This window comes from Apis cerana, linkage group LG7 (genome assembly GCF_029169275.1).
Source record: "Apis cerana isolate GH-2021 linkage group LG7, AcerK_1.0, whole genome shotgun sequence".
Taxonomy (NCBI): Eukaryota; Metazoa; Arthropoda; class Insecta; order Hymenoptera; family Apidae; genus Apis; species Apis cerana.
The window spans coordinates 6980390-7004607 of record NC_083858.1 but is presented as its reverse complement, the minus strand read 5'-3'; the positions used below and the strand labels follow the sequence as shown (position 1 = coordinate 7004607).

The 24218-nt window shown below is 22.8% G+C and overlaps 1 protein-coding gene across 12 annotated transcripts in view; it reads left to right on the top strand.

Moving 5' to 3' along the window:
• LOC107993170 (CCR4-NOT transcription complex subunit 6) overlaps nt 1–24218 on the top strand; it is a 587279-nt gene that overhangs the window by 258710 nt on the left and 304351 nt on the right. For 3 of the 12 annotated variants that reach the window (XR_009830494.1, XM_017049440.3, XM_062076965.1), the window contains one exon: nt 16377–16857. The exons of 8 other annotated variants lie outside the window; for them this stretch is intronic. Coding sequence is in view for 3 of the 4 variants with exons in the window: in XM_017049440.3 (XP_016904929.2) it covers nt 16377–16459 (83 nt within the window). In the remaining variant the exon portion in view is untranslated. Of the gene's footprint in view, nt 1–16376; nt 16858–24218 lie in introns of those variants that run through there. One more of the 12 variants, XM_062076966.1, reaches the window with a different exon arrangement.

The window sequence follows — 24218 nt, the reverse complement described above, 5'->3', positions numbered from 1 at the left end:
ATACACACATTTTTACAATTGAATTCCAGATAACCAATCAAACTCGCATTCCTATGATGCACTTCTACGTACTACGCTCTCCTTATAACAAATTCGAATCTAGTTTTTTACGAGGTTAATAGAATCTACAAACTATAGGCGTGACAGGAAAAGGGTTAAAAGTAGCGCGGTGTATGGTTGAGAAAGAGTGGAAAACTTATAGACCGAAGAATAGAGAGAGAGAAAGAGAGAGAGAGAAAGAGAGAGGGATTCGAGGGAAGTGATTTACCGCAAATTGCTCGTTCCTTGAGCAGCATTAAGCATTGGGCAATCGTGTGCATGTTGCAACGTCATGCGCGAACGAAAGAGGTTGTGCGTCCTAAGGCGGAACGCAGAGGATACATTGGCGCAAATCGCCGAGGCTGTCGAGAATCATCCGGGGAAGAGGAAGAGGACGCCGAAACGCTTCCTACTTATGTTGCTGGATTATTCCCTGGCGAGTGTTCTCCGTGGCACGTCGATGAGCACAGCCTGATTCGCGTACCGGCGATCGATCCGATCGATTCGCGTGGCGAAGGATGTGCGAACGATTTCCTCGCGTAATCGTCCAATCACCGCGGCGCATCTTATTTATGTAACCATAAGTGTTCCTCCTCGCCTCGATAGGATACGTGGCTTGGCACGGCATTAACACGATGAGAAATCCTCGTGGAGAGATTGGAGATTGGAAGAAACCGGGGCGAATCGCGAGCAGAGATATAACTTTCGCACTCGTTGCACAGGAAAATGTTTAATTGCCGGTTGCGGATCGAGGAAAAGTGAGGGATCGAAGAAATAATAGCTCTCGTCGTTTTCTCTTTTGAGGAAAGAATTTTTTTTTGTTATTATAAAGCGAAATGTTATCTTTCTGTGGAAATACTTGAAATAATGAATCGTTTATTTTTTTTTTGTTCAGTTTTTATTAGTGAATAGTGGATCGATTTTTATATTTGTATTTGTGAAATTGTTTCATCATGTCTTTGATTTCAAGATTGATGGAGAACTCATTTCTCATGTCTAATTTGTGGAATTTAAAAATAAAAATATTTAAAAATAATAATAAGAAATATTGACATATTGTTTATTCTAAAATAATTTTTTTTTTATGTCCGATTCGAATGAATTCTTTGCATTCCAATGTTCATATATGTACTTCGAAATTAGAAAGTATTATGTCGAATATTTTTATATAATCAATTTATTTCCGTTAATTTAATAAGTTATAAATAATAAAAAACGATAAGAGAAATCTTTTTAAATTAAGTCAATTTTAACAAAATAACACAAAGTATTGAAATATAGTACGTTATAATATTTAAGAAATAAAGCAAATTTAATAAATTTCAATTCTTTTATCATAAAAATTTGATTTTATTTAAAAATCCATAATTTAATTATTATATGATTAAACTATTTTAATTTTTTTTATAATTTCTTATTTACATTAAGCAATCTCAATATGTAAAAAATAAAAATTGGAGCATTTTTTTTATATATAATTGATTTTTTATGATAGATAAATGAATAAATTTTAGAATTATACTTTGATTACTTTTTGACAATTTCTTATGTATTAAGTAGTTATTTGAGATTACTTTGATATTTAAATATTTTATTATTTCTTACTATCTTTTTTTCTCTAAGCTTCAGGCGGAAATTTATTAAAAATTTAAATTCGTAATACATCAGTTAATATGAAAACTTTGTCCTCCAGCGTGATATTTTTGGTATAAAATCTTATTGAAAAACGTCTGTTATTATTAATTGTACTTATATATTTTATATCTAAAGCTTCGAAGCAGCTTTTGAAGCAATTAAGACTATAGAGATAGAATGTTAATTCTTTTACTCTTGTCGTTCACAAGGCAAACTTAAAATCCATCTTCTAATAATAGATGTATACTATTTTGTTAAAAGAAAAGAAAGAATTATAATAACTAAAAGAAATGTATTCTTTTAGTGTTAGATCAGTGATGATTTGTGTATATATATATTGTGTATATATATTGTATATTATCTATAATATATAAAAATATCTATTATAAACATAAATAAAATATCATGTATAAAAAAAATTGAAACACAATATGCATCATAAAAAAAAAAATTGGAAAAAAATCCATTTTTGGTCTTAAAACTTTATTATTACATATAAATATTAATGCAAAACATAATTCCCTTCTTCTTTTAGGGCAATTTTCCATTTAGTAATCCATTTTTTAAAAAATTAATAGATTTTTAATTATATGTAATTATGCGTATATGTAAACAATAATAAATTTCTCTTCCTCTAATATATATAACATTGATCTGTTGAGAATAATTTTTGTGCAGTCGTAAATGCACATACGTGTAGCGAAAGCATAATTGTGTAAGTATACCGTATCGATTCGTAAAGTTGAAAATTGAGAATCTTATTGGCTCGATAATTCACAAAAAGAATATTCAAATAAAATGAATGATAAAAATATATTAATAATAATTTAAAAAATGTTTTAAAATTTATATGCAAAATTTAAATTTTTAAAAGTAATTTTCAATATCAAAATGATAAGAATCACAAGATAATAAGATATTAGCAAAAAAATAAATAAAATTAGAAAATGAATATTCCATGATTATTTTAGTGGGAAAAATCAAAAACAACGTAAAATTCTCTTACATATAGTAAAAATTATATTAAAGAATTTTTGAAATTTCGTTGAAAAACTTTAATTAATCTTTTATATTCTCTAAATTTTTCATTGTTTAATCATAATCTATTTTTGTTCATATGAAATAATTTAATAAAAATAATATTTATAAATAAACTATAGATATTTATGTAAAATTAAATTTTTATGAACAAAAAAATAGAGCTTAAATAATAAATTGCTTTATTCTTAATATATTGTATGGATACAGTATTTTGTTTTTTTTTTCTATGTGATGTACATTCTAGAGATTTTTGCATATTGAAATTTTGCATAAATGCACAAATATCCGCAGTCTATTTGTAAATTAAAACTATGTGTATGAAATCGAAGTTTTTACTACAATTTTTTTCATTATATAAATTTTTATGAGAGTGGAATATTTTCTAATAATAATTAAAGAAATTGAAATGATACCAAAATATATCTCTATTTCAATGCTATAGAAACCGCATCAAATCTTTTTGGGTCACCTAATTACTTTAGCTTGTACTTTTAGAGTTGTATTCAGAAGAGCATGCAAATTTATGTTTTATTTCATTTTAAAAATAATAATATAGTTTTAAATTAAAACGATGATTTTACATATCTCAATCCATGAATATTTAAAAATGCTAAAAAGAATTTAGTCTTCTTTCAAAACATTTTATATCATTTATTCACGTAAAATTTAATTCATATCTTTCATATGAAATATTTTAACTTTTACTATTTTTAATAATAATTTGTGATTTTTAAAATTTCATTAATAATAATAATTTCATCATTAATTGTTCAAGAAATTCATCATGCTAATATTTATAATCTTAAAAACAATTAACATGTTCAAATTGTTCAAATACTGTACTGTATATTTTTCATATTCTTGAAATAAAAAGTTTGTATAAAAAGTCATTAAAATTGGAGAATATTTCGCCAAGAATATTCAAGAAGAATATTCATTTGTGCATCAATTAAACAATTTTGCATACATAATTTTTAACTTTTTTTTTATAATACATTTAGTACATAAAATATTCAGACGAAATAATTAAAAAATTTAAACGATGGTTTTAGACACTAAAAAAAACACGAAAGTTTGTATGCAAAAATTAGAGCTTATTTTTCAAGTTACAAGCAATTTAATTTTATATTAAATGAATTGAGACGGAGTTACAGTATGATAAAGATAGAGATAACTCGCTTTAATTTTGTTTTTTTAATCTATCTATCAGGATTGTTTTAAACCTTATCTTTATTTCTTTACTCTTTAATTATTTCATGAAAGCTAATCGGTTTTATTATTCTATGTATATAATAAATAATTCATAAAATTTAAAAATTGAATTTTTTTTCTTTATCATTATAATTGAAAAATTATTATATATTTCTCTTGTTCTTAAATTTAAATTATAACATTTTAATGTTATAAAATATATAGCTATCCCCACAAAATATTTAATAATCATAAATATTATTAAATAAATTCATAAACCAAATAACAATATAATCTGTTATCTCTCTGTTTAATATGTAAAGTACAATAGAACATATTGATACAGATTAACCAACTGAAATAATACATTGATACATTCAACTTTTTTTCGACAAACAATATAACATTTATGATTTGAATTATATTTCACAAACAATTTATTATTTCTACAGTCAAAGTGTAATCTTCGATTTCAAGGAGTAGCTATACAGAATAACATTTTAAGGTGTCATAAAGATGGGGAGCCATATTGGTACAATCGAAGTTTTGATCAGTTCATTCCCTCCATTTTGGTTCTTATGTCTTTCGCGACATTTCGAACAAATATCGCCGACGTCCAACGACGTTTTTCTATTTTATTGCTCTTCGTAAGCGTTTGGTTGGTTCGAAAACAGTTGTTCCTATCTCGATGTTTCCGAACAATGGTTAATCTAATCCCGGCTATCTATCTATTAGTTTGTTTATGGAACATTTATCGATGCAAATGGTTCTTTTGTTTTTAATTGTAACTATGTTGTATATTTTCGAAATTCGAACTTTAATCGATTTAACTTTATCGATATATCACGAATATGGAGGAAGAATGACACAGGATTGGAAAATACATTGGAAAACAATATTTTTCGGAATAAATTTATTTTATTTGGATAATTTTAAGTAATGAATTGTCTTTCAAAAATATCACAATTAATTTGTTATTTTATTAAGGCAATATCCTTTATATCATCAAGAAAAGTTGAATCTCGAAAAAACTTTTTCAAAAAAAATTCGAAACAAGAACTAGAAAATAATAATCTAATGATAATTTATATAAACATAAACATCGTTTTGCAATAGTATCATGTTAATGATTTAATTCAACGATGAAAATATCCTAACAAATATAGAACAAAATTTAAACAATTTAAAGTGATCTTGAATGACTTTAAAAATCAACTAATTAGATAAATGAATTGCAATTTTGATTAAATAAAAATAGTTTCATTTAAGAGAAAAAGTAAAAGTCATCTTTAGATCTCGAAAATGCTTAGACAAATTTGATGGTTATCATAATACAATTTTAACACAAAAAAGTTTGTATAACATATTTTTTTAAATGGAATTTAGGAAATAATTGTATGATTAAATTAAAATAAAATAAAATTTTTGCTATAAAAAAATATAGTAAAACGACGAAGAAACGAAAATATGTTTCTGCTAGCAATATATATGATAAATGCGTTGAGCTGGAGGATGCTGAGTTTGAGAACCGCTCATAACAATATTTGGGTTGAGGATAGAGGTCTCTACTCGACCATAAAAATGCATCACACCGTTTTACTAACTTTATTATATAATTCTCTTTTCTACTCTCACTTCTCACTATTCTTCTCGCTTTTTATAAACGCATTCTTATTTGAATTAATGTACGTCGTTTTTATTGTATGAACGTATACTACGGATAAAAACAAAAACGTAATACAATAAGCTAGCATTTAACATAATATTATAACATAACATAATGTTAATTCGAAAAAATGAATTACATGAATGATTAAATCTACTTATTTAAATAAAACCTGCAATTATTCGAATGAAAAGTTAAAAATAATGAGAATAGATATTATATGAACTTGCTATTCGATTATGAGTTATTTGTCCTTCATCGAGTTTATATAAATGGATTTTTTCTACAATATCTACAATGATGCTAATTGCTGTTAAGAGTGGCGTGACTGGAAATCTTATGATCATAATCGCATATTAAATTGAAGTATTCTAATAAATATACAATTCATGATAATGGTTTAAGTATTTCTGTGAAAAAGTGATATTGTTCTTTCATCATTATCATAAATTCATATCATAAATTATTCAATTATTGCCTTAAGAGTTAAAAAAAAACTTAACAGGTTTATTATATTCAATATAATCGATATAATTTGAATTTTTCAAACGAATTCAAATTCACAAATTATGTCATTCGCATGTGCGTTCGTTAATTCGCTGATAACTGATATTTACTGTTTTCGATTTCATACGATGTTACGCCATTTCGTAAAACATAAATGTGAACACCTGTGCAGAATAACCTCGCAGTGGACACTGTAAAACTAGGATAAACTGTAAAATAAGGATAAACTTACAAAATGATTCTTCCTTACTCATCATTAATCATAGCTGGTTATAATTATTTCTATCATGCGAATGAAATATTTTTCTCTCTTTCTCTTTCTCTTTCTCTTTCTGTGCCATATATTTTTTAAATTTATAGTATTATTCGAAATTTGCTATTATTTTTTAAAATCCTTTTATTATTTTATTATTATAATATATCTTTAATGTTTTCATTTAATTACCAAGAGAAAAGTTCGATGTTTCTCCTTTCTAATAGTATTTTAATCTTATCATTAGAATTGTCAATTAGAATATTGAATTAGAATTATAATTATCGATAAGTATCAATAATATATTATCTAATATTCTATATTATTAAGATAAGATAAGATGAAAATACTTATAATATATTAATGATTATCTATGAGTAAATATTTTATTGGCTTTTTCCACATTTTTATTTAAAATGTTAGTTAAGATATAATAAAACGTGAATAAAAATAGCTTAATTTAAGTTATTTTTACGTATCTTAATAATAACTTTTAATAAAAAAAAAACAAAAATTCCAATTAGCTCTATTCGTTAATATTATCGATATATTAATAAAATATCGACAAAATATCAATAATCAATCGAATAACAATCTATCGTTGATACTTTTTTGAATTTTGTGCAATTTTCTTTTTTAACATTATTTATCCAAATAAATAAATTAATCTTCTTTATTTGTTAAATAATCATGAACTTTAGTATCCTTTCCTACTCCCTTCTTCTGAAATCGTTCGTTTCACTTCCTAACCGAGTAACCTGTGTCCATTTTGCGCGTAAGGAATTTCGTTTATATCAGCGGGAAAAAAGATGGCGCGCGCGCGCGCATTCCAGTGCCGTATCGTGGTGTTCGCATTCCTGCGTAATTACGATTAGAGAGGCTTGACGAGGGTTCGAGTCGCGCTCAACGGGGATCAAAAAGTTGTCGTCGGGAATGAGAAGAGGCAAGGATCAGGATGAGCATAGAAACGAGGATGAAAACTGACAGCGGAACGAGTCAAGTAGGATCGCGGCGCAATTTTCCGCGGTTCGCCGCTGAGGACCAGCCGCCATTATCCTGAAAGCTTGATATATCGCATGGCATAATTACGGGTAATTAGCTGTTACGCGCAATTGGTAATAATGGCCTCCCGTCATTCCGCTCTTTTCAAATGTGCGCGCGGTAAAATATCGACATTTTCGAGGAACAGTTGCGCCCCGATTTCGTTGTGGTTTTTCTCCCGTTAATCGGCCGAATTAGAATCTTTTGTTTTGCTCTTTCGAGAGAATTAAAGAGGGGAATTACGCGTTACTTAATTAACGTTGTAAAAACATGCGTTTATGGTTTCGACGAAATGATAATTGAAATTAAAATTAAAAATAATTGAAAATTGAATGTTAAATATTTGGATTAAGTATATTGGATTATAGATTGTTCCTAAAATTTATTTTATTATTTTTATATATGTATATATATATTTATATTTTTTTTATTTAGAATAAATGATCATTTATTTAGAATAAATGATTTAGAATAAATGATCAGGATGAATCATCCTCGCATATATTTCAATGTTATTTTATTATTTATATTTTAAATTTCATATAAAAGTAATAGCCAGTAATGTGTGTAATATCGCGTAAGCAATTTTGAACTAAATTAGTATTCATTATTAAGTATTTATTAATAATATTTATGATTAAACGTATGTAAAAATATTGTAAAGATATATATAAAGATATTGAAATTGCAATGTCATGTAATTAGTAATAACCAAAAGAAAAATTTTAATGAATTAGATAAATACATTATATTTGAGGAAATAATAGGAATTTTCATATCAGGAATATGAAAATTCTTTGAATGCATGTATATGTTTATTAGAAGTATCGTAATAATATGCTTAAGTAATTTAATTTATTTAAAAAAATAAATTTTATTCAATATATAAAAACATGCTTCTATATTTTTAAATAAATAAATATTATGATAATAAAAAGTTGTATGAAAATATTTATATTGTATAATATGTAATACAAATGAAAAATTAAATAATAGGGAATAAGAAATTTCATTTTTATTGATTAGAAACATTTATTTTATAATTATATATTCTAATGTCTTAGTATTTGAAATAATATTCTAAATAAAGAAAGTTTCATTTTTTTTGATTTGATTTTCTACTATTTTATTTTTTCAAAATGACTTTGACTTATTTACAAAATATTTGAGATTTTGCTTTTAATGTTATTTAAAAAATCAAATTTTTTTATTTAAAATCATTAATTCTTTTAATTATTTCGTTCAATATATAATTGTTAAAAAAGATACTATAATCTAATCAATTTATAATTGATTAATTTTTTTCAATTATTATTAAACCGAATTGAGTATTTTTAAATCATGATTATAAAAATTGCATAAAAATAACTAAATAATCTAATGAAGAAAAATATAAATATCATAATAAATTTTTTTTATAAATTTCTATATTTTCTTAATATTTAATGAAATTAAAATTAAAATATAATGTAAATAAAAGATAATTTTTTTTATTTTTTTGTCAACAAATAATATTTTAATTACAAAACTTATTAAATCCATAAATTCAAATTTAAATATTCAGATTTCTATATAAAAGCATAAAAAAAAAGCAAATCTCAATCAAAGATATCGAATTAATTTTCGAGGAAAAAAGGATTTCGCTTAATCTATTTAGCTGTGATAAAAGGAAGACTAAACACCAGCAGAAATTGCCAACGTTCCAGTGTCGTATCAACTCCAATATTTGATAATATTTCCAATTACTTTTTAAAGTTGCAAAGTTTTCGCGAACGAAACGCTTGAAAACTTTAACTCTGTAGTTACGCTCTTCTGTTCTGGTTCTTGCTAATTGTTTTAACGGTGCTTGTGAAGAAACTTTTGTATCGTTACGAACAATTGTCGAAGATCGTACGCGTCAGGAAACATTTTGAACAAGTAATATTTTCAATCAGAAAGATATATTTTTAAATTTACTTATTTTTATACACGAAAGATTTTAAATATCGGTACTTGAATGGCAGATCAATGCAATTCTTTAATTATTCAACTCGTTAAAAGCGTAAAAAAATATAAAGACAAAAAATTAGTATTTGAAGTATAATTTAATATTCAACTTCCAATTGCTTTAAATAATCGATAATAATTATTGGACAAATAAATTAATAACTAAATAGTACAACATGTATAGTAATTAACATTAAGCACTTTTGCTATTCCTATATTTTCACATTTAATTATTAATTATTATGAGTAATTAAATTTAGTTTCCACGTATAGCATAGTTGTCAAGCAAATGTAAGTTAACGTGTTGATATGTTTATGAATTATGATAATTGATTATTTATTTTTACGCATTTATGGAAAATTAAAAAATATATATATATACTAAGAGACGTATAAAGTTTAAAATAAAGTACATATTATTACATAATATTTAACTTTCATATCATCGAATGAGATACAAATTTATGTATCTTAGACATTATATTTCATTATACGTACACTTATTTTATGTTATTTATATTAATAATGCATTTTTATTAATATTAAAATTAAAAGATAAATGGCTTTCTTTTGCAAATATATCAGAAATTAAAATCGAGCAGTGATAATATGTAACTTTGATAATATATATTTCAATTTCATCAAAATCAATAAGAAAGATATAATTTCGAACATTTTCTATATTGTTGTTAGTTATTGTTATTGTTGCTGTGAATATATTTATTTAATTATAGAATATCGAATTATCTTCTATTCCCAATTATCATAATTTACATATAATAGAAAATGGCAAGAAGACGATATCGCTGTCATTTCAATGATAATAATAACATCATTATTATTTATTATTTAATTATTATTATTATAATTTACATCTCTCTTTATTTCATATTTTATTTTTGCATGAATTATTAATCACATATAAAAAGAAATAGAATTCAATATAAAATGTTGCAAATTCTCAATTTCTTTTAGTAACAATAAATAGCATTACAAATATTATTGTGATTTAGACTTTTGAATATTTTTAATTCAAATAAAAAGTACTTGATATACTTGAAGTACTTGATAATGAAAATATATTATATATTGTATTGGTTTTAGAAATGAAATCGGAGTCAGTATTGTACATAAATATTGAAATTCTGAAAAATTAAAATCGATTATATATCAAGGAAAAAATTTCTCAAAAAAAAATGCCTTTTATAACTTATTTCTTTATAATTGAAATCGGTAGCTAATAATCAACAAATTAATTATAATTTAAAAACTTTGAAAAATGGATTTACTTTCTTCTTTTTGTAAAATGCCAAATTATAAAACGCAAACACAATGATTAAAAAATACCAAGAACAGAGATACATTGTATTATAATAGTATTAAATTTAAGTATGAGATTAAAGTAAACGATAAATTGAAAATTTAACAAAAAATCACGAGTAACTAATTTACTCTTGAGGAAATAAAACATTTGCTGCCTACTTCGACATTTATCGTTACAAGCTTTCAGCTTTATACGCCATTACTGACACTTATTTCATAATATCAATAACATATATCTAGAAACTTTTCTATGAAATAGCTAAGTAAATGTCGGACATTATTTTCCTTGCTGAAAGAAAATGTGAAAGGAAATCAATATTCGATTAAAATGTTCTTTTTTTCTCCGTATACAATTTAAAACATTTTAAAACAATTCTTTTTGTGGTTTTTGTGTTGTTTCCTATAATTAAGTGCACATGCAAGTTTAATGATATATTTTTTATATAATGAACATTTATAAGTTGTTACATTATTATTTATTAAATGTTGTATTGTTTACTATAATTAAGAATATGTATTTTTACAATATATTTTTGAAATGAAAAATTATACGCTTATTTGTTAAATTATTTTTCTTATTCTTATCTTGAATTTGTCTTCGTTATATATTATTCCATTTGTGTGAGATAATATTAATTATCTTGTAACGTGATCGTGTCATGTTTAGAATGTAGAAAACATGATAAAAAAAAGTAAAATTTTCAAAGTATGTACGTGTTATATTTAGAGAGTAAAAAAAGAATCTTTATTTCAGTTTTATTTCTGTTGTGTTTATAAAAATTTAAATTTATATGCAAGTCCACAGTTTAGTTATGGTAATAAAATGTGATAATAAAATTTTTATAATTAAAAAAAATATAAAAATACTCATTAAAAAATTCATTAAATGTCAAACAAGATATTAACTTACGAGTTATTCGTGCTTATTTGCCAAAATCGTGTTTTGACATATTCTAAAATTTCTTTTTTTTTTAGAAACCTGTGACAATGATAGAAAACGGTATTTTATAAATTTAATTTTCAATATAGAATAAAATGATATAAAAAAAAACTATTACTTTATTCTAAAAAAGTGATTTTGATGATTTTTTTCAAGATATCAAATCTTCCTATGACATTGCATATCAAAAATAATAACATTCATATTAATGCAATATATTATTAAAAGTATTTAGATTTATATATGAAGAAATAAACAGCAATATAATAAATTTTTTTAAATATTGAACAGAAAAAGTGGTTCTTTTACAACTTAAATCATATCAATGAAGAAAGAAATAATTATAAATCCGTTCTTGCATATTAAAAAATAATTTTGAGTAATTTTTTATAATTTTACAACATTATTTTCATCCAGAAATAATAATAATAAATTATTAATATAAAATCCTTAATCTACTTTATTATATAATTATGTAAACAGAATTAATAAATCATTAATTTTAAACAAGATTAATTATTACAGTATAATATTATGTAATGGAATTTGAAGATAAATTAATGAGATTAAAAAGAATTATTATTTAATCAATTTTTGTAATACAGCATATTATTGACAAAATTTAAGAAACAAACTAATTATTTAGAAATTTATTTATAATTTTTATTTTACTTAATCTTTATGCAAGTAAATTTGAAAAAACTTATCATTTATAATGTGTTATCTTCCTCTGTTAATTTTATCAATCTATTCATCTTAAAGAATAAAAAATATAAAAAAAATTCAACAAACGACTAATTTGTTTCTTAATTTTTCTAGTGCGTAGATTATGAAAATATATCAATAATAAAAGATCTTTTCTCATCTCACTCTGAGTAATCGTCTCAATTTATCATTCTATTTTTCAATAATTTTAAATATATCCATTTCATAAATACAATTAAAGAAATGAATTAAAAGAACGAATGATCTCGTCTAAAAGGTATTCGAGACGCTTGCTTGAGACGAAGTTAAAAATACTACGGCATTCAAAGTTCAATTGCGAAAAATCGATGTAACAGCGAGCGAATCAAGATCAATCAATGCTTTCGCAATTTCGACATTCCCACCATTTTAGCGTGGCGGCGACTTATCGAATGGCATTTAGGTCGGAGCGAGTAATTAGACGGCTATATGTGTAATTTGTTTACGAGTGAATGCATATCGTCCTATAGAGTGTCAAATATTCTGTGTCATCCTCGTTGCATTATCCGGTCGCTTCCTCAGTTTTCAGAGTTAGTCTATTACATATTTCACGGTCCCCTTTTACCGTTACACCTTGCTCTAATTCATATTTCCTTTTCAGCCGTATTAGTTGTAGCGTGGAAAACAGTACTCTATTATTTCCGGCCGGAACTATTTATGACGCAATTTGTTGTAAGAGTGGAATACTTTTTGGAATTTTTTTTTTTCATCTTGGATACTTTGATTTCGAATTTTTTTTTTATATATTTCAATAGTGGGCGTAATTGAGAAATGAAAAATTAATTATTGTAGATATTGATATACTTGTAATTTAATTAATTATGATTAATATAATAGAGGAATTGTTATTTTATTATATTTGAATTATTGAATCATTAATTTAAATGAAGAAACAAAATTTTTTAGATTATTTCATTATTTGGATCTTAAATGAAATAATTTCTTAATTTCTTATTTTTCGTTTGAATAATTTTAAGAAAATTAGTCAAATAATTTTTAATTTTATTTATATCATCTACTCTTGTTGAGAGATTATTTTCATTTGCTATAAAAGTTGACTTTTAATACAGATACCTTTTTGATTTTAAGCAATAATAATTTGAAGAGAAAAATGTAGTTTATATTATATATATAAAAATTTCTAGATTCAAAGTTTAATAATTTATATTATAATTTATTATAATTTATAATAGAAAAATCAGTGATTCATATAAAATAACAGTATATATATCATAATGTATGTTAATTTATATTAAAAAAAATTTTTCTAAAAATAATTTATTTATATCTTATAAGAAATGAACTTATTTTCTTCATTTTATTTGCATTATGAAAATACTAAAAAACTTGAAATAATTTATTTCAAATTATATTTTAGATTGATATTTTATCCTATTAATAAAGATTAAATATATTATGTATGTAAATTATATGCAATTGTAAGAATGAAATTTTTAAAATAATAATAAATAATTTAATAAAAATTAAAAATTATATTAAAAAATAAATTAATATAAATTATTATTAAATTTTTTAGATTAAAATAATATATATTTAAATCTAATGAATTCACATTTACTTTTGACAGAATTTTAAGTAATTAAACTAAATTAAATATTTCGTCAAACCTAACTAGTTTCACAACATATTTGTTGTATTTATCTACATCATTAACTTCTTGTTCATGCATCAAAATACCAATCAAAATAAATAAAAATATTTTTCGCATCAATTTATTTAATTTATTTATTTATAAAATGGAATGAAATCTTTATCTAGTTAAAAATATTTATTATAAAATTTTAGAAATAAGTATTATACAATTTTCATAGATTTATAAAATTCAATCGATATACAGAATACATACTCGATATTCATGAATAAAAAATGATTCATCTTCTATTTTGACAATTTTTTAATATATTGTCAAAACTATCATCTTGACTAATATTCTGAAAGTAATCTTAATCGCCAGTTATTAAAGAGTTATAAGAAAAGAAAGTTTAGACAAAGATATATAATTTTCTGGATTTAAAATAATGTATAACAAATCTAATACTCTTGTTTATTTTTCTTGAATTATATTAACATTTCTTATGATTCTGATGAACTAATTCCCTTTCGACAGAAAAAATGACTTATAATTTGTAATTAAATAAATCGTTACTAAATGAAATTTTGTGAATTTTTTGTTTTGTGACAAATCTTAATCTTGTGTTTTAAACCTAATTTAAATAATGTTTTCATTTTTCTGTAATAAAATAAGAAGTTTGTGAAACATTAAAATACTTTAAATTTCATAAATTTGAGAAATAAACGATTTTGGTACTAAAAATTAAAAAAATTGTAAAAGTTTAAATTAATGTAAAGACTTCATTAATATAAAGCAAATGTGAAAATAATAAAATAAATTCTCATTCTTAATAAAATAAAAATAAATTTTTATTCTTACAAAATCTACTATAAGTTTCTGAACGACGAAATTAGAGAATAATATTCATTACAAACTTGCTGCGTTCGAATTTTAAACGACAGTATTATAATTGGAATTCGCTCGCATTATATTCATTTCGTGACACTTGTGTTGAATACAAACTTATTAAATAATCCGCATGATTGCTTACTCGTTATTTTTTATTTTAAAAATAAGCACACGTCATCATATATATTTGTATAAAAATAACATAATAAAGAATATTCTATATAAAATCTCATAATTTATATTTTAATAACGTTGTATTAAATATTTTAATAAATAAAGTATATAAATTGCTTTATAATAATACTTATTTTTATACATATACTATTTCATTTAATCTCAAATGGTCAATAAAAAATCAATTTTAATATAATTTATTATATTCTATTAGGTTTGAAATAAAGTTTATTCACCGACAGCTCTTATCGATAATTTCATCAACAAACTCTTCTGTATCTCTTCTGTAAATTGGCGTGCAGTTTTCTGGTATTATCTCCCTTCAGGCAATCGTTCTTCCGTGCACCTGGAAATATTGTTTATTTTTCCTTAAAATATATCCTCTCTCGAACTGAAATGATGGAGAGTAATAATAATAGTATAATAAAAGATATTAGAGTTATATTCACGACTGTGTTTTCGATTTCCTGTGCATTAAACGCAGAAACTAATACGCATGTATTTCTGTAACACGTGAATTATCAAGAGAATTATAGAATTCTCTTCTTGGAAAGAATGAATTCTCTATAATTTCTTTTAATCGTGTATATCGTGATAACTGGTCATGTTGTTTTCAAGCTTATGTACATACGTGTAATTTTTTCGTGCATGCGTTTTTGATGAGTTTTGTTATAAGTAAGTGAATTATTATGTTACAGAAATAATTTATTTATAATACAATCGTTTTTTTTATTTTCGATAATTTTTTCTTGTCGTTATATGTATAATAATAAAAATTTTTTTATATTTATATTTTTCATCAATCAAAATATGCAGACACATGATTTTTTTAAGCTTCTAAAGAATTTTTATTTTAAAAATAGAGAAATCAAAAATTGTTGTGATTCTTTTTATAATATAATTAAAAAAAGGTAATAAATGTAATAAAAATATAATTCAATAATGAAAGAAAATCATCGAAAAAAAATGACAATTATATTGATTAATTGTTTTTTTATAAAATAATTATCTGTTATTTTGTTTATTTATAATGATAATTTTAATGTATTATTTTATTTCTATTCATTTATAATGAAATTTTTGCATATATATATTATCAAATTTTTTTGTTCATATTATTCACAAGTTTCTTATTTTTAGTTTTTTTGTGATTTTTTTAATTTTATTTTTTTTTTAAATTAATTAGCTCATATTTCAATATCAAAAAATATAAATAGAATAGAAATAAGTTTTTTGAAAATTTGTTTTAAATTTTCACGAAAGCATAAATATTCAGATAAAATAAAATGCAATTGATGAAAACATTATAGCAATCGACGAACGAAAACTAATTATTATTTTATTTTTGTTTCAGGTAAACTGACTGCTTTAATAATTACAATTGAATTTTATTCAAGATATTTCTTTTATCATCAAACATTCTGTAAGTTCCAATAACTGTTGAAGCTAATTTAAATTTATTACCATCTTGATAGTTTTAGTGTACGAATTCGTACCAAGAATTTATAATTGTATAGAAAAGAGAATAAATAGAATAGAATAGAATAGTAATAGAATGAAATCTTTAGCTTTTACAAGTATGTACAATTAATCTCATCATTTAAAATTCAATCTTTAATTTATTCATATCATTATATGTATTATATTATTATATCTATATAAGATATTAATATATTTGCGAGACATTTTGGAAAAATCGATTTTAGATATGAAAACAAATACAACAGTTGCTATACAAAAATTAATTTTCGATTAATTTTATTTATTGAATTATAAATAATTTGAATTTTTGTTAAAGAAAACGAGACAAAGATTGAATAAACTGATATATAATATGAGAAGAAAAAGACAGATTTCATTGTCATTGTGCAAAATGAAATTAAAATGCTTATAACCTAGTAAATAAGCTTCAATATTTTTGTATAGAAACTTCGCTGTTTGTTTTAAACTCTAAAATCGAACCTTTAAAACTATCTCACGAATATATTATGATCTATATATTTCGCTTGATTTATTATATATGTATAATTATTTTTATAACTTTGCGATGAATATTAGTGGTTTTAATCTTATTATATTTGAAATTCAATCATTTATTTTTTTCTTCAGTTTATTCAAAGATATCTTGCAATCATTATATAAATATCTTATTAAATATTTTGTTATATAGAACTATATTCCATAAATGTTAGTACACTTAAGAAGGAGGATAATTTTATATGAAAAATTAATGAATAATTGAAAATAGAATTCTTTTATTTGAAGATTAATTTTGTTAATTTCAGATTTTATAATATTTAAAAAATAATTTAAATTTCATTATATTTACGGATTTAATATTTAATATTAAATAAAATACAAGTATTGTAAATCTTTATGTATTGTTCTGTATTATCATTGTTTATATGTTGTTGTTATTTTTGTTGTTTATCATTGTTTATTACAGTTTATTTTCATATAATAAATATATTTATGTTTTCATATTTTTCTATATGTATATTAAATATCGTTTTCTCAAATAAAATTATGCATATACATTTAGTTGAAATAATTTTAATATAATTATTAATATAGTTAATAAACATGTCAAATAATTTTATTGTACAAAACCTATAAAAATTAGATTCAAAAATTTGAATTTTTTCGAATGCAATTCTTATAGTTTTTTTTAAAATAAATAGTAGATTAAAAATAACTAATTATCTAGTTCGACTAATAAAATGGCTATAATGATGAAAATAAATATAATTTTTTAAAACAATTTTATTGTACTTTTTCTAAGTTTAAATTCAAATATAAAGAAATCAAATATTGATTATTTAATTGTTTTTATATATTGAGAATTTTTATTATATATTTAATCATATATTGATGTTTTCAATATATATGATGTATGAAAAACTTATTTTTTAATGCACAATATAAATATACATAATATTTATGGCATTAATAGAATATTAACCTCTTAGTAACTAAATTATGATAAAAAAATTTATTCATTTTAATAATTTAATAATTTCATAATATAATATCTAATACAAATAATTTAATATAAAGCATAAATAATATATTATTTGGCATATATTAATATATTAAAACCAAATTTAACGATAATCATTAATTCATTAAATTCAAACATCTATCGACATTTCACATGCGATCAATCTAATAAAAAATGAAATTAAGACTTTCTTTGTATGGTTTCCAGTAGCCTTAATCGAAAAAAACTTGGGACACTTTGTACTCAGTTATGAAACAACTCTTACCTTTTATCAAATGAAAGTTGTTCAAATTTTTTGCTTTTCCAGAATGGATCCGTTATCTCGTAAAATAATTAAGGGTAGTATCGTCTAGCCTCAGATCGACGCCAGTTTTAAACTGGAATCTGTTGACTCTCTCCCACTTGAAAGAATGTAAATGAACCAGACATTATTAAAGTTGCCATGCTGAAAACGCAGCCCAGCCTACTATACCACTTTCATTAATATCATTAAACTTTCCGCATTAAGAGCACCTCTCTCATCCTTACCTCTCTCATTCTTTTCTTTCAAGTTTGCATTGAAATTGCACCGTACTTCTCCCTATTTAAAAGACAACTAAGCTCGTTTATAGAGCTCTTTAGAACGTCCGCAAATTGTTTCTTTTCTATAGAAACTTTACATCCTTTTTTATTGCTTTCCTCTATTCTATTAATTTTCATTTGCAATTTAATTTTCAATTTTCATTTTCATTTCTATCATCGTTAATCTTCGAAGTGAAGTGCTATGGAATATCTTTTGAAACTGAAATATCTCTTGTATAATTTAAGGAAATTATGTCAGTGATTAATTAGCAAGATATTTTCGTATAACTAAAGTAAGAAATTATACATCAAGTTATCATTGAATCATATTCCTTCATTATTATAACCTTCATTATTCGAAGACAATGACAAATTCATTTCAATTTTCTATATAATGAAAATATCCTAAATAATACATGATATGTAATATAATTACTTGTAAATTACAATTATAATTTGTAAATGAACATCAAAATTAATTATATTTTATTTTTTATTTACAATAATATTTATATTACAATTAAAACTGTTTATTCAGAGTACTGTTATTTACACTGTTATTCTTACAATTTAATGAAATACTTATTTCAATAACTTAATATTAAAATGTAAATTTTAATTTCTTCATATAAGTAATACTTAAACGAAAGCAAAAAGTATTCCATTGAAATAATAAAAATAATTATTTCTATTTTCTTATTTATTTTCCATTCTCTATTCTCTTTTTATTTTTAATATTTTGACATTCAAAAATCTTCTATTCTATTTTTATGCGTAAAAACTTCTCCCAGCGAAAAGTCTAGTAACTGAATGTTTTTGCATACTTTGAATTCCAATATAACTATAGTAGTAATGATTCAGCGAAATAGTTTCTGAACAATAGTAATGCATTTATAACGATCGTTTCGATTTTATCCCCATCTCTTTTTCTCTTTCTTCACTTTACCATTCGATTTCTGTCCACCTTATATACGATCTTCTCTTTTCCTTTCCTCGTATTTATGCTCCGATGAACTGTGTCGCTCGTAAACAAGACTTCCTAGTCTCGAACTCCATTAATTCGCCGCTCATCGTGAAAAGTACCGTAGTCCATTTTCCGTTACTGTTTTAGTAATTCATGGATAACCATGTCTGCCATTCTTCCATTCATTCGTACAGTGGGAAATGGTTAATTGCTTGTCCTACCGATAATAATGATTTCCTTTTTTACCGGCTTAATCGTTCAACCTGTGTTCCGTGCTACAAACAGTACCGATCGCATTTATAATTTTGTTCTCTTAATTTTCACAATAATCTTTCAGATAAAGCGCCATTAGGAATGTTATTGTCCCAAGGAAATCATTTATTGGAATATTTATCGCGATCGGATTTCTATTATACGAAATATTGAAAATGAGATATCAAGAATGAATTTTGAAATGAATAAAATATATTTATAATTATATTTATAGAAATTAATTGTTTCATTATTATTCACTTTCAATTTTTCACTTCCAAGTTTCAATATCGTAACAAATATATTTGTTTTTTTTGAAATGATAATTTTTAAAAAAATATTTCTTGTTCTCATAACATAATAAATATCGTTTATAAATTTTAGCATTTTTATTATTTTTATTATTTATTTCTATTGAAATTCACGTAAGAAGATGGATTGTATTTAAGACAATTATTTATTTATAAAATAATATAAAAAATCAGTTTTATAATTTGACAAATTTACAATGAATTTTGAAAGTATTTTAAGTGTTAGTTGGAGCTTATTTATTAATGATATCTCTATCTCTTTGATTACCTTGTCGTTTCGCTCTTTTTCTATCTTGCTTCATCTAACGTAATTGCAATTTAAATTGCTTATAACTTAATAAATATAATAATATTTCAATATATTTCAATAATAATATTTATAAATATCAAATTTTATATGTTTTTGATATCTAGAATCGATTCACGGATATATTAACATTCTGCATATATTATATATTATTGCTTAATTCTTAAAAACCTTAATCAAAAGATAGAAATTCGAACTTTTCTCGGTGGAATGAAGATATATTTTACTACTTATAATAAAATAATATTAACGATTCAATTGATAAATAACTGATAATAACCGTTTTTTTTGTTAATAATTACTAAATAGATTCTTCAAGTTAGGAACAAAAAATTGTTTATCAAATAGAATATTTATCGAGCATTCAATAAAACATTAAAAGTCTTTAACAGCTTATCAAAATAATTATTTTAATGTAACCCATATATTGCATAGGTAATTAACTTATATTCAATGTAACTTAATTTTGTTTTTAATGTTGGAAATTTCCTCGTTAAATTTCTACGACATTAAGTTACGTGCTGAAAATGGATACTGTAATTTAAGAGCATACATTCTTCAGTAATTTATATTTCAATGAACATAAGACAAAGTCGGGCCAGTAACCGTAATACTTCAAATACGTCAAAAAGTGATGCTGAGATCGATTGGGTCGTATGAATTATTAAGTTCTTTCTCATTGGATGTATATATGTACTTTTTTGATGGAATATTATAAAATTATTTTAATTATATTAAAATTATTACACGTGATCTTCTATATTCGTAATATCCAAAATATTATTTAAATTACTTGCATGTGATGTAAAATACACAAAGGAGAATTTTTATTAATTTATCTCGAAGTGAACGAGAAAAAAATGTCTCGAACAAAGATTGAATTGAAAAGAAAATAATTTTTCATATAAATTCTCTCACTTTTTATTTCAATAGAAGATAATAATATAATAGATAATAGTGGTATAGTAGATAATAGTGATATACTATGTAGTAATAGATATTCACACACTTTCTTTAACTCGTTATTATTGTGGCTTGACTACGTCTACGTGCTCTATAATTGGTTTTTGTTAACAAAATCGAAACGAAAGTTTTTGCAAAAGAAAATATTGTTCGAATTACCTCAGAAATTTCCAGTTAACCAACGTTCCCACACTTTTTGATACAGGTATTATATAAGTTCATATTTTATGATTGTTTCATTAAATATGATAAAAAATGTATATCAGCTTAGTGGAAAAGTAATATATTTTATGAGTATAAAAATAATATAATAATAAAATGTGTACAGTTTTTAAATTATTTAAATTTTATATAAATATCATAAAATTAATATAATATATTAATAAATGATTTTTTATATTTATTGAAACGCTTATTAAAAAATTTCGTATATTAATAACTTTATCATTTATCTTTAGATCGATGTTCTATCAAATTTAATAAACTATTTATAGTATGTAATATGCTCACATTTATTTTAAAAGTATAGCAAATATTTTTCTGAAAAATAGTTTTACTTATATATCTTCTCTAAATATTTGTATATTATAATTTGAGCAATAAATTGCAATGATTGTTTAATTTATTTAATATTATTTTCTGAAATAAGAAGAGAATATTTTTTTATAGAATTTCATCTTTATAAAATAAATTTGTGAATGACATACGATCTTTTTGAAATTGTTCATTTTCAAAAACTGATGTAATATTTTAATCAAAATATTTTTTATCTGATATGAATTATCCATGTTTTATTAACTCAATTCAAGTAGAAAAATATAATTCAACATTTTATTGCTTTAACTGCTGAATATTATTTTAAATGTGCAATTTTTCTTCATTAATTTAATCTTTCTGCACAATATATCTTCTATTTGTATTTTATTGATTTTCAGCATTTCTCTTATAAATGATTTATTTAATAAAAAGAAAATTAAAATATTATTTTTATATATTATACAATTATTAATTTTCTAAAATAAAACTACACCATTAAACAGTTAAAAAAAACAATTGTACTATTAATAATACAATAATATTATAATAATATAATTGAAATATAAAAATGAAATATAAATATCAATGTAATACATTATTATTATGTAAAAATAAAAATCATTGCTGTTGCAAAGTTATAAAGTTATAAAGTTATAAATACACTATTTAAATTAATTTATACTAAATTCTACATTCCAATGCATTTAAAATCTTATTACGTACGTACTAAATATGTACTTATCTTACCACTTCTTAATGATATCCTTGGAGATATCTTGGTCTCAACATTGTAGCTATTTCGAGTCTTTCCTGCTCTTCTTCTTTTTCAATTTATATATTTTTTTTATCAATTCGAATCTTATTGGTTAATCTTGTCCTAGAATCTGTTCTCTCATTTCCCTTATCGGTTGTCGTTTCTATGACGCCTTTTGCTTTACTTTAGATTATTTTACTAGATCTACAAATTTCCATTTTTGCAATACCTGTGCAGCATACGATAAGGATTCTAAATGCATATTGCGAAATATTAACTGAGGTATCTTTAGAATGTGTTCAGGAATGAAAATTATATTGGTAGATTCTAACATATTAATGGAAAGAACTTGAAAAATATCCAATTACTGCAACATGATTAATTAATAAAATCGTTGTACATTATCTTTTATAAGAAAATTAATCTGAATCGAAAATTATAATTTTAATAGAAATTTCTGTATATCTAATAAATCATATAAAAATTTTTTCGGATTGAAAATTAGTTTAATTAAAATTTTTTTTTTTCATGAATTGAATATAATTTCATTTAAGAATACCTTTCTTTTCATTATTATGAAATTATATTTTTAAAAAAATGAAAAGAATAAAAAGATATTAAAGATTGATTTCACTTTTTCAAAATAATATTTCATTAATATATAATTATATTCTACATTATATTCTATATTCTTAATTTTATTAAAATTAAAAAATCATTTTTAATTTTAATAACTAATGACTAGTTTTGATAAAACAAATACTGATAATCTTATTTTATTTAAATTATTACATTAAATTATTCATTTAACTTTTCATAAACATAAAATATGCTTTGTAGAAAAGGGAAATAGGAAATTCTCATATAAAATTAAAATAATATAATTATAAATAAATTGTAGATATATAATTGATAGATATAAAATATTTTTGTTACGAAAATATTAAAATAATTTACATTATATTTAATCTAAAAATTTTATTTATTTGCCATTTATTTATCAACAAAAAATTATTATTAAATAAATATATTATCAAAATTAATCTAAATTATTATATTCTAATATAATTTCGAGATCTTATAACTCAAGAATTATTTATTTTCTTAAAATCTTTGAAAATATTCTTAATCATCACTGCTTCTAATTTTAATAACATTAAAATTAGTAGTAAATAACATTTTTCAATTTCCATAATCCTTTCGATCATTTGATTTTTGAAAATACAAATACTAATATTCACATAAATTTATTTGAAAAATCGTTAATAAAGATTTTTATTTGCATACGATACCCAATGATTCATCCTTCAAACGATAATTCAAAAACGCGGGAAAATAAGAGATTCGAAAATAAAAAGGCAAGTTAATCTAGAAATGGAAAAGAATCATAGAGTTCTCGAGGATATTGGATCTTTTTAAGATTATCGATCAATGGGACGTCTTATCTTGGGAAAGATTCGAGGAAGGAAATTCTTGAGTTGAAAGCGGAAACCGAACTGACGGTCCTCGAGTTAAGAGTTTTTCCGCGTCGTACACGACCCACGAG